Here is an 11545-nt window from a genome sequence, read left to right as displayed (position 1 = left end):
CTTCAAATTTCCAAGCATCTCTCACACCAAAACCTACACCAGGCACCAGCCTGCCCTGAGTGAGGCAGGACCTGAACCGCCTTGGCAGAACCAAACCCGCTGGAGGTGAAACGGGCTCTAGGGCGGACACGTGGCTCCCTCCGGCGCTGCCTCCCTCCACCTGCTGCAGCCCTCTCCCACCAGGGCTCTGTCAAAACACCGCAATTTTCAAAACCCCTGCCCAAAACCGAAGTGCTGGAGCTCAGCAGGAGCATGTGGACAGGGTGGCCCGTACAGCTGTGCAGCCAGACGTGGGACCCCACAGCCACACTCACCACCCCCCGCCCCGGGGTACCCGGTGATGCTCGGGGCCGGCTCGACCGAAAGCAAAGGAGACGTGGCAAGAGCAAGTGGTCCAGTTCAGAACTCTTTAATACAAGCTTATATTGTTTGTGTTTCTGATTCTCTGTTCTCCCAACATCTGGGGACATTAACCCTCATATGTGTGTGAGCATGTGTATGAAGATATATACAAAATCACACAGTTAAATATTTAAGCATACAAGGTATTATATATTTATATAATATAGAACTTTAGGGTATAGGAATCAACAATGGCAAAATATTTCTGATGAATCTGACACAACTTTTTTTGAGTGAAACATGACCTGTTTTTGAAAGACCAGAGGAAATTGTTGCTTATTAAAAGAAAGAGAAAAACCTGTATAAAGAAATTCTGTGAAAATGATTTTAAAAACACCATGAACCAAAAAAAGGACAACTGTTAAAAACTGTATTGAAAAAAAAATAAATTAGATGAACAATTGTGTAAATATAAATTAAAAAAGATGACAATCTTAATAAATAAGCTTTACTATTTACATCTTTATATATTGCTTGGAGACTTAAATTAGATCCGTTAAAAACAAACGAACGCAAAATAAAACCCAAAATCGGAGCAGCAAACGTACAGGCGTGAGGTACAGAATTAAGGGTTGAACTGTATTTTGCTTGGTTTTTTTTTTCTTTTCTCTTTTATACAGTAGACCAGTAGAATTCTTGTGAAAATAGATCCTCAGCACTTCATTGGAGTATTGGTTGACGTGGCTTCCAAAAGGTGCCAAGAAAGATTCCATCATAATAATAATAATAATAACCATAATAATCATAATAATTATAACAATAATAAAAAGATACAATATGATACATAAATATGGAAGAGCAGTTGGTAATATGAATACATTTTTCTCTAGACGAGATCACAGTTTTATTTGTAAATATTACACTGATATATATATATAATATTACACATATAATATTATATATATATCATATATATATTTATATATATACTTATATATATAGTACGGCTCAATCCTGCTCCCAGTGAAGTCAACAACAACAACAAAAACCCCTGTTGACTTGATGGGAGCAAAATTCAGCCTATCATCTGCAGACAGGTAAGTAATTACAGAGGCCGTACAATGCAAACTCCGCAATGGTTCCAATTCCCTCTTTAATTGCTGGTGAAATGTTTCATTAAAGCCCTGGTTCTTTGCACTCAGAAGATGGAAACTGGTGGCTGAATTGTGGCCTCACCAAACGAATGAAAAACCAAAAGACCAAACCAAACCAGAATGGGAACCAAAGACAACTTGGACTCATTAGCTCCGCTTATCGACCCAACAGGACTAACACCACCAACAAGTAGCACCAAGACTCCTCATCTAACACCTGAAGCCAACCCAAGCTCTTGTTTCTGGCCTCAGAGGAAGCGACTGTTATTCTTAATGAATCTTGGATGTGTAGATCAGGTGAAAAGGGGAAAATTTCAGTTTGCCAAACTAAGACAGAAACAAAACGTTAAGCCCCACTTTGCTCCTGCTAAAACGACCGGGATTTTGAACACCGGTTGGCCGGGTGGCAGGAACAGCCCAACACCAAACCCCTACTGCCCAAATCGACCGTAGCTCCAAGGAAATACATCTTGGGCCACCTGGACCTGCTCCTGCTGATGTTTTGGTCATGCTCCCACTGAACTCAGTGGTCAAGGTCCTCCAGTGGAAAGGGGCCTGTCCCGGGGCTCCAGTGTGCCCAACACATGAAGTCAGCTGGAGGCACGGGCGCTTCTGCGTCCCCAGCAGGGAGATGGCTTTCCCCAGAGGATGGGATGACGTGAAAGAAACACAAAGCAAATCAGCTCAGTTGCACCACTGAGACCAAAATGGGGCGCACAACCATGAAGATTTCAAGAGCGTATCTAAGCCGGGCATACGGTCCTCTCCCAGTGATACGAACATGCCCATTAACTCGCACTGGGGCATCCAGGGAACAGGCAGGGGAGGGCAAGATGCTGCCGAAAGGCTGGGAATTTCCATGGCATCCAAAAAAGTTCAAAGGACAAATCGCCAGCTCTGAAACCCCTTTGAGCATCCCAGCCTCAGCTGACTTTTAATCCCATCCCCTCCTGTCTTCTAGCTTGGCCTCGAATGGAAACGACGGGCTGGAGTGCGGGAAGGGGACGGTTGGCACCCCACTTCCCGCTCATGGGAATCACCTGTCTGCTCACGTAGCAGCTTTCTCCTACCCCCCCCCCCACTCCCAGTCCCTCGCAGCTCTTCGGGATTCAGACTGTGCAGTGCTTCTGAGTGCAGTAATTAGAGCACAGTGAAATACTGGTTAAATGCGTATGTACAGTTGGATAATGTAAAAATAAGCACAAATACACACTTAAAAAAATAATCTGGAAAAAAAATAATAATAAACTCCGTCCCCCTCCCCCCACAAACAACAATATACCAGGGGAAAAAATACCTTAGCCTTAGTTCCTGGACTTATCACAAAGCACAAGGAAAACAAAACCAGACAATGTTATAAAACCTCACGGTACTTCTAGGGAAATCTACACTTAAGTATCTAGCTCTCTACTCAGCTGGCAGAATCAGTGTTTTCCTTTCAAACACACAAAAATAGGCTTTGCTCTTCTTGGATTTGGATTATGCGGGTTTTCTTTTCTCCTTTTTTTGTGGGTGTTTTTTTTTTACTTCCTCTCTGTAAAGCCTCACTTATTTTTTTCCCCCACTTGAATCAGTTGCAGCAAGAAACTTTTGTTGGCTATCGGGTTTTCTTTTTTCTCTCTCTCTTTTTTTTTTTCCTTTTTTTTTTTTTTTCTTAAACACAGGTAAAACCTAGAACAAACCGACAGTTACAACCAAGTGAAACCGAAACCAGAAGGGAGGTAGCTGGAACCCGACTCCAAGAGTCCTCTGGTGCCATCCTCCTTTCTCAGCCTGGGGGGGACAGCGGAAGATGCAAGAAAAGCAGGCGGACACCAGCTCAGCCCATCTGCGAGACGGTGGGGAGGGAGAGGGGTAGCAGCTGATAGAAGTTTCCCACCCCACCATGCACCATTCACTGCTTTCTGCTCCAGCTTTCCCTCCCACTGGCCATGGACACCACCCACAGCTAGGAGGTTGGCTGGTGGCCCCAGGTAGGGTGAAGCCTTGGCTCATTAGCTGTGACAGAGAAGATCTTGGCACTAACATGACCTGGACTTTATGAGCAGCTAAATTTCATCAGCATGGGCACCCTCTCCTGTTCCCCCAACTTTGATGTTGTCCTACACCAATGGCGTGGTGGGTAATGTCCCTCTCACCTCCCACCCAATGGCCATCACAGTCATGGAGGATCTTTCCTAGGGACTCCACTGGGCATTCAAGGCCCTTACAGTAGTAGATGCTGCAAGGCCAACCAGCTGGCCTTGCCCCAGGGTGCGGGCACAGGGGACAGGAGCTGGACAGGTGTCCATGCCCCACAGCTCCCCTCTCTGCACCCCTGGGAGCATGGTACAGCACCTAAAACACAGAGGGCAAAGTTTGCCCCAGTGCAATCTTTGCCCAATGCAAAAAAAATGCCATTGGATTTAACATGACTCAGAGCAGCACTTCTCCTGCTCCCGGTTCTGTCAGCCCTGTTGGAGAAGATGGACAGTGCCAACACAGCAGTTGGAAAAAAATCAAATAGCAGCAGGGAAAACCTGCCCGTGGGAAAGGGAGTTGGGTCGCCCCCGGACCGCAGGAGTGAAGCTGAGGTGTGAGGCTGTGCCGGCAAGAGGCCACCATCTCCCGATGAGAACTCCAACTCGGCGGGCAGAGGTTGGCCCTGGCTGAGCAGAGGAGTTCAGCGGGCCCTGAGCTCCTGGGAGCCCACAGCAGCAAGTGGCAATAATGCTTATACAGACTTGTCTCTCCTGGGCAATGTCCTAGGTGGGAAAAGCAGATGGAAAATCTCCTCCGTGATGAGCTGCATAACTGAGAAGGGGATTTTGCGAACTGAGCTGCCATCAGGATGCATGCAGGACCTGAGCTGGGGCTCCCTGCTAGGTGAGGTGGAGGGGGGAGATCACGCCAAGATGCCTCAGGCATTGAGGACATGATGTGTTGGCAGTCTGAAAGGCTTTTGAGGTTGTGAGCTCTTCTGATGGGCTGGATGGCACATGAACAAACTGCCAACACAAGAGTACAAAAGGACCTGAAGGAAGCATCCCTTTCACAATTATTTACTTCCATTGATAATTAGGTGGCAAGGGGCAAAAGCAGAAGTTTTGCCCAGGCCCAGTTTTTGCCAATGTTCTCTACACTGGAGGATGCTCAGCCTAACTCCACAGAAGGAGCTCTGATCCCACTGCTCCGCCCTTTCCTGTACCCCCCCGCACGGTGAGGGCAGAGCCATCTGCACAGCTCCCATGGCCAGGCCTCCTCCGGGAATAACTAGGAGCTTCAAAACAGAGAGCTCCGCACCTTCTTATGACAAACACCTCTGCAGGCCTCTAAATTTTAGTTCTTGAGATTCATCTCCAGTTTATTGCGACAAAAGCAACCCCAACAGTCGGTGACAAGAGCCTGGCTCCTTGCACCTACAACTCTGTCAGTTTTGCATTTCTAGTTCTCCTACCCATTTTTACATCCATCTCCATGAGCTAACTGACCCCCCCTTACCCTTCTGCCTTGCTCCAGTGCCTAAATGCTCAATCAAGCAGGAGTAGGAAAAAAATTTTCCAGCCTGTCTTTACCCAGTAGATTGTACAAGTCAGGAGGGTCCCAAGGAACAGACTTAACACTTGGAAGGATGCTCTTTTGGATGTGTGTTCTTCCTAGCAGGAGCAGCAGGAGACAAGCCCAAGCTGCACGGGGATTTACATGGGATGGGTTGTAGCAGCAGCACTAGATGCACTGGGCACCTCAGTGACTCAATGTGATGAACCCTATGATGAAATGAGTCCCCAAGGGTCTGGCACAACGTGTGCCCCCTGGGCTGAAACAGGAGGATGGAGCTATGCAACAGGGAAGTATGAGGTCTGCTGCAGCTAATGCCCTTCCTTCTGGAAGATAACAAGCAGCTAAGCTCCTGGTCTATGAAAGGTGTCCAACCCACTGGCCTGGCAGCTTAATACTGACAAATAGGGCCAAAATTCTAATACTGTCTCCTGCAGTCCTTTCCCCACAGCATGTGCCTCCCCCTCCTCTTCCCTTCTCCTGAGAATGAAGCAGAGCGTGAAGCGGTTGTTAGATATATACCACCGTAAGAGGTGGGTGGAGGAAGTCTAGAAGAACCACTTGGCTGGGTGGAGACCAGAAAGCAGATTCCTTTGGCTGGCTGGTGTCCTGTTTTCTTGCCCCAATGCTGAGGAAGAGACCAGAGGGTTTGAAAGGCAGGTTGTAGGTAAGCTTTAAGGCAGACTGTTTGGTTGCATGGGGTTGTTTTCACCCTGTCCTGACACAGTAAGGAAACGAGTCGTATGGGACATAGCAGCAGGAGTAGCAGCAGCAGACATGCTCAAATGACAAGTGCGGGGGCGAGTTACCCTCTCTGCTCCTCAGAAGCAATCATCCACATTCCTCGATGCCAGTCCTTAGACTCCCCACTCCCCGACTCCACCATGGGACCACCTGCCCACCTCCACACAGAAACGTCCCAGCAGCCCTGCAGCTTCCAGGCAGGCTACAAGGGGGCTTTTTGTTGGCTTTTTGAGGGCAGGGGGAGAAGGAGGAGCTGTACAGAAAGGCCACTGCAGTCTGCTGAGCTCCCTGGCTGGAAGTTGCGTTCCTGTGAGGAGCAGATGCATCCCACGTCTCGAGCTGGCTGGGCGTCTGGCAAATCACTTGCCAAGAGGCACAGCCCTGTGGAGATCCCACCCCAATCTTAGTGCCCCGAGCATGCGATACCTTGGCATTCAGCATCAGAAAAGGCTCAGCTTGGAATCCTCCAAGAGCACAGCCTCTTGCACGAACGGTCTGAGTTGTGAGTGCTGGAGAGGGGAAAGTGTTTTTGCGTTGATCATAATCTCTCACTCTTTCTCTCTTTCTCTACTTATTTCTATAAATATGTGTACATAAATAGCTTGTTTCTCGCCTTGAATCTAGATATGAACTGTTCAAATTAGGTGGGCATAACATGCTGTTTTGATACATTAAAGTCTTCTCGACTTGACTCTTGGTTGTTTGTTTCTTATCATCACTATTTAAGATATAGTTAATACATAAACCCCTACTTTGAGTTCTCCTTGGACAAAAATTAAAGGCAGACTGGTTGAATTCTAAGGGTCCCTGGTGCAGAAATGCCATCCAGTTGAGCAGCTAAATGTTAAAAACGATACCAAAAGGGATGTGGTGTCTCTCCTAGCCTGCCTTGAGCAGTGTGGTCCTCCATTCCACGTCACTTGGCATTACCCAAGACTGAAGCCGCGGAGGTCTTTCTGATTGTGCTCTTGGGCGTTGGGGTCCCGGCAAGCACACTCTCCTTGTAGGTCACAGGACATAGGGAAGGGAGTAACCTGGGGAAAGAAATGAAAGACACAAAGACATGAAGGAGGGTATGCACCTACAGCACCCTGGAGAACAAATGAGACTTCTGGAGTGATAACTTCAGAGATCAGCTGCAGCCTTCAGCTGTGTTATTTTTTTTACAGTGATTTATTTTAGTGCTGAGCTGGTGGTGCACTGAGGCCTCAGGTGAGCTACCTGTCCATAAGAGAGGCTGTGAAAAGCGTAAAGAAGAACCCGTTCAACTCATGCAGTTACTAGTCAGCAGATACTCCCGTAACAGTTCACATCAGACACATGAACATAGCTGGCTGGGGAGACATGTACTTCTCAGGCAACTCTGGGGCTTTTTGGGGTACTTACCACGATGCTTAGATCACATGATACTGCCAACCTCTTCTGAAAAGCTATCCTTACCCCAAAGGCTACAAACACTAAATGACAGCAAAGTTACAAACCCCTCACCTCACATGACCAACTCAAATGATCACCAAACACAACTGGGTCCAGCAGGTCCCAACTCCAGTCTTCCCATAGCACTCCTATCCACCTCCAGCTTGGGGGGTTTGGTGAACCCCACTCCTGGGCCATAATCTCCCCTCTGTAGGGTACCACTTTGCAGTAGGGCCCTATGGCTTGGGTGCCGCTGCTGTGCCTAAGTCCATTTGTGCACTTAATTATGAATGTTCTTGGTTTCAGTTCCTCAGGGCAGGAACTGAACCAAACACTACCTAGCAGATCAGTGAAGCTGTAATCCAGCAGAGAGACTTCTTTAAATATCTGTTGTGTTTAAGGTCAAGAGATGCAGCTAACGGGCACTGAGGAACAGCAAAGGAATGCAAGTAAGAGACTGCTACGTGCATGATCTGTCATCTGTCCATGATCTCTCTGGAGAAGCGTGGGAAGGAGCTGAAACAATAGCCCGCAGTGCCTGGCTAGCGGAAGTTGATTTTGGCCTATTGCATCATGGTATTTACATAAAGAAAAGGGGGTGGCAGTGGAACAGTGTCTCGCTTGCCCTGAAGTGAATTCCCGAGAATTTCGCCCATCTGCACAGACTGAACAAATGACCTCATTCCCCTCCTTTACACTCCTTCCAAGACAGTGCCACAACCTGTACAAACGTTCCCAGTGAGGGCTGCACGTGCGCGTTCCGTCTGCTTCCCTTGGCTTTGCTGCCACATGTTTGCTCTCTCTTTCATAAACACTTTTCTTCAGGCTACAAAGCCTGGGTCTGCCTGTTCCCTATGTATCATCAACAGCACATCTAGGAATGCGGACCAAGCACTGTGCGTGAACGCATAGCTGTCATTTCCACCTAGACCTTCCATACGTGCCCCTGCATGTCCATCTCTAGCATGCCTTTCTCCTGACACACACAAGAACGGGATGGAGAGGTGTGGATCTTTATTTCACAACTGGGGAGCCTAAGGCAGGGACATGCTGACAGAGACATTAAATAGCCAACGCTCATCACCAAATCAGGGTTTAGAGAGCCTCCTCCCCTTGCCTTTGACTTCATTTCCAGAAGACCTGACCCTCCAGGTAGAATAGGGTGATGACTTTTCATCAAGCCATGACCTTGGTGACTTACGAGCTAAATAACCAACCAGTGAATAATCTGAACTTACAATTGTGCAAATGTGGAGGTTGCAAAGAGAAGAGAGAGTTCAACAAGTTAAAAGCAAATGAATTCAAATAATTGGAAACTAAAGAAGTTTATAAACTGCAGAAAACAATAGGAGCTTAAGGGTCACTTGATCCGACAGAAGCCAGCCAGAACAGGACTGTCTCATATCACAGTGTTATGATTATTCTTAGATAGGAAAACAGAGACATCTGCAAACAATGGGTTTGGGGAGGAGGCTGAGGATGGATCATTTAATGACTGAGTTAAAATACTGGAAAGGAAAAAAGAAAGATACATGAAAAAAAAAAGACTTTTTTTGTTCAATGTAGAAGGAAACATTTTGGTTTAGATTATCTGCTACAGTTCAGGTTTGACATTTCCCTCCAAGACATACAAATAAAAAGGACTCTTCCAGAGCAAAATTTATGTCTTGAAAGAAAAACTTATTTCACTTAGAAAACACTCAAACAAAACATTTAAATATGTCTGGAGTTTTCCCTTATTTTTATTTTTTATCCTGAATCATTCAGTTAATCTGGATTTGGCAATGATTTTGACTTAAAAAAATCCTCCCTGTTGTACAATGAAGCTACTGGTTGGAGGTGAGACCTGGGAACCTGATTCTTTCATTTGTCTTGATCAAGCTTTTTCCTCTCCCTGGCCTGGATTCACTGTGTTTGTCTGTAACAGTCTAACAAAGGCGATTAAGTGGCCCCTGCATTCAAAGGAGAGAGGCAGGCTCACAGAGAGGGGGGATACACGTTTTTGCATTGAACACAGGACAACCACACACCCAACTCAGGCATTTCAGCAAAGTGGTTGAAATTAGCCGTGACATCCTACTGCACTTTGTCTCTGCTGCTGTCCATGCACAAGTGGGACAGTGAAACATGTTGCAGGCACGGAGATCCCATAAATGCTACCATTTCACTTGCAGGAACATCAGAGCCAAGAGTGAAAGCCCTGCATGACCGTGTCTCCAAACCACCACCTCACGTTCCCCTAACCTGCTCTGTGGGCTGTACTGAAATAGTGGCCTTAGAAACCCAAACTGGCATGAGTTTGATGTTGCCTTGAAGTGATCTACCTTCTTCATTCTCTCCCCTCCCACTTCTCCTTGTGAGTGCCTCATTTTCCCTTTTGCTTTCTTACAGGTCACTGTAAGTGTGTGCTCAGCACTGGAGCAACCTGAACAAAAGGTGCACATGAGAGACTAGATAGCTGCTACATTGCAGCCAATTTCTGGGGAGAGGGAGCCACTGGAGATGAAACGTCTTGCCGTGTGCTGTCCTCTAGAACCCCCCCAGTCTCCTAACAGCAGTCATGGACAGAAGTGCAGGAGCTTTCTCTCTGGGGCAGAGCCGTGGCCCATGGCTCAGCAGCGGTCACAGCAGTGGGTAGCCTGAGTGTAGGAGGGTTTCTTCCTGATCAGATTAGCCTTATTCACTTTATGTCCCTTACAGAGTTTTTTTATGCAATTTGATTTTTACAGTGCTATTGTCCAGATAGATGAATTGTTTTGTCTTATGGCAGTGAGCTCCAGAGATCAGTTTTCTATTATGTGAAAAGGCAGAGATTTCTATGGGTAATAAGCACATCCACAGTCATATTAGACAAGACAAAATTCTTCAAACACTTAGCAGTAACACAGGGTTTCCATTTTAAACATCTACAACAAATACACATTTGAGTTCCCTGAGGACCTGATTTCCACAGGTATTTAGGGAATCAAACCCACACATAGCATCTACTAGGATTGTCACAAGTACCCAACTCAGAGAAACCGTAAAACCCCTTAGAAGAAGGACTGCCTTTTGCCTTGGGCTCGTACAGTGATAGCCCTCTGGAGTACAGAGCCATGAATAAAGCTGCTGGATGCTCTAGAAATAATAAATGCTGAACCTTTTTCTGAATGATAGCCCATTTAGGTGTGGAGCCCAGATATACCAACTCCAAGATTAACTGCTTCTTTTCTTTTTAAATAGGTTTGTGAAAGCCCAATTTATTAACAGAATATATGAACTGCACTGAAATTCCCAGATATACCCATTGTAAAGCCGGTATCAAAGAATCAGATCTTCTTCTTTCCACCTGCCAAGTCCTGCGTTCACCCTACATCTATCTCCCCTTGTAGAAAACCTAGCTAATATCTAGGAGGGCAGGGAGAAAAAGCTAAAAATTAAATTTAGGGCCTGGTTCGGTCATTTGATGAAGTAGTGCAGGATATTGTCTCCTCAGACTAACTAAAAGGTTGAAAAAGGCACAACTGAAGAACATGGCTCCACATGCCTACATGCACCCCTACACACACACATATCTCCTGGAGGTGATCCAGAACAGAGCCACGGTGTGGATCGACAGCCCTCAGGGGAATGTGGGTCACACCTGAACAGCACTGGACCACAGACATCTATCTTCAAGAGAAAACAGATACAACCTAAATCACGTCTGTCACCCCAGGAGCGTGCACTGCACGACACACCATGTTCTGAAACTAAAGGAGAAATTGCAGCAGGCGTAGGCTTATGGGCTAGGCAGGAGGCTAGCACGGACATCTGGGGTGTAACACACAGGAGATCTGAGACACCTCCACCTCGACCAACTCACCACCCATGTTGCGCAGCGTACGAACCCTTACTTCCATTCTCCACAAAGGTATGGGAGCCCTAAGCATCCTCTCCCACGCTAGGTGATGAGACCTTGGATAAAACCCAAGCTCCCTCTTGGAAGCAGGATGGCATTTGTCCTTGATGTCATGCTCCCGACTGTGGGAACAAAGACAACGATACAACAGACCAGTCCAGAACTGGGATCCAGGTCATGAAATGAATGAGAGGCCATAAATCCTTGCTACACGGCACCTATCTAAAGAGGCTGGTGACATCCCAAGACAGATCCTTGCTGAGAAAGGCCAGTCTATAGGGAACTGGTGGGAATGTTGACAGGAGGAATCCCAGACAGGTACAGGGAGGGATGGGAAACAGTTCTACAACGGGTTGGAGCTCATCCCTCACACAGGCTCGTATCAGGTTGACCCGGCTGTGCCTCCCATCCAGCACTCTTGGGGCTGGTTCACAGCAGCACCAGGGCATGCAGGATCAGGCCCGGGGAGGGG

General features: G+C 47.0%; 1 protein-coding gene across 1 annotated transcript in view; it reads right to left on the bottom strand.

Moving 5' to 3' along the window:
* Positions 1-6703: 6703 nt before the first annotated feature.
* PAPPA (pregnancy-associated plasma protein A, pappalysin 1) overlaps positions 6704-11545 on the bottom strand; it is a 179641-nt gene continuing 174799 nt past the window's right edge. Inside the window, exon 22 of the mRNA XM_009319278.1 lies at positions 6704-6811. Coding sequence (XP_009317553.1) covers positions 6704-6811 — 108 coding nt within the window. The remainder of the gene's footprint in view (positions 6812-11545) is intronic.

This window comes from Pygoscelis adeliae, unplaced genomic scaffold (assembly GCF_000699105.1).
Source record: "Pygoscelis adeliae isolate BGI_AS28 unplaced genomic scaffold, ASM69910v1 Scaffold270, whole genome shotgun sequence".
Classification (NCBI taxonomy): domain Eukaryota; kingdom Metazoa; phylum Chordata; class Aves; order Sphenisciformes; family Spheniscidae; genus Pygoscelis; species Pygoscelis adeliae.
Note: the sequence above shows the minus strand (reverse complement) of the source record. Positions and strands in the feature narration are given on the sequence as shown.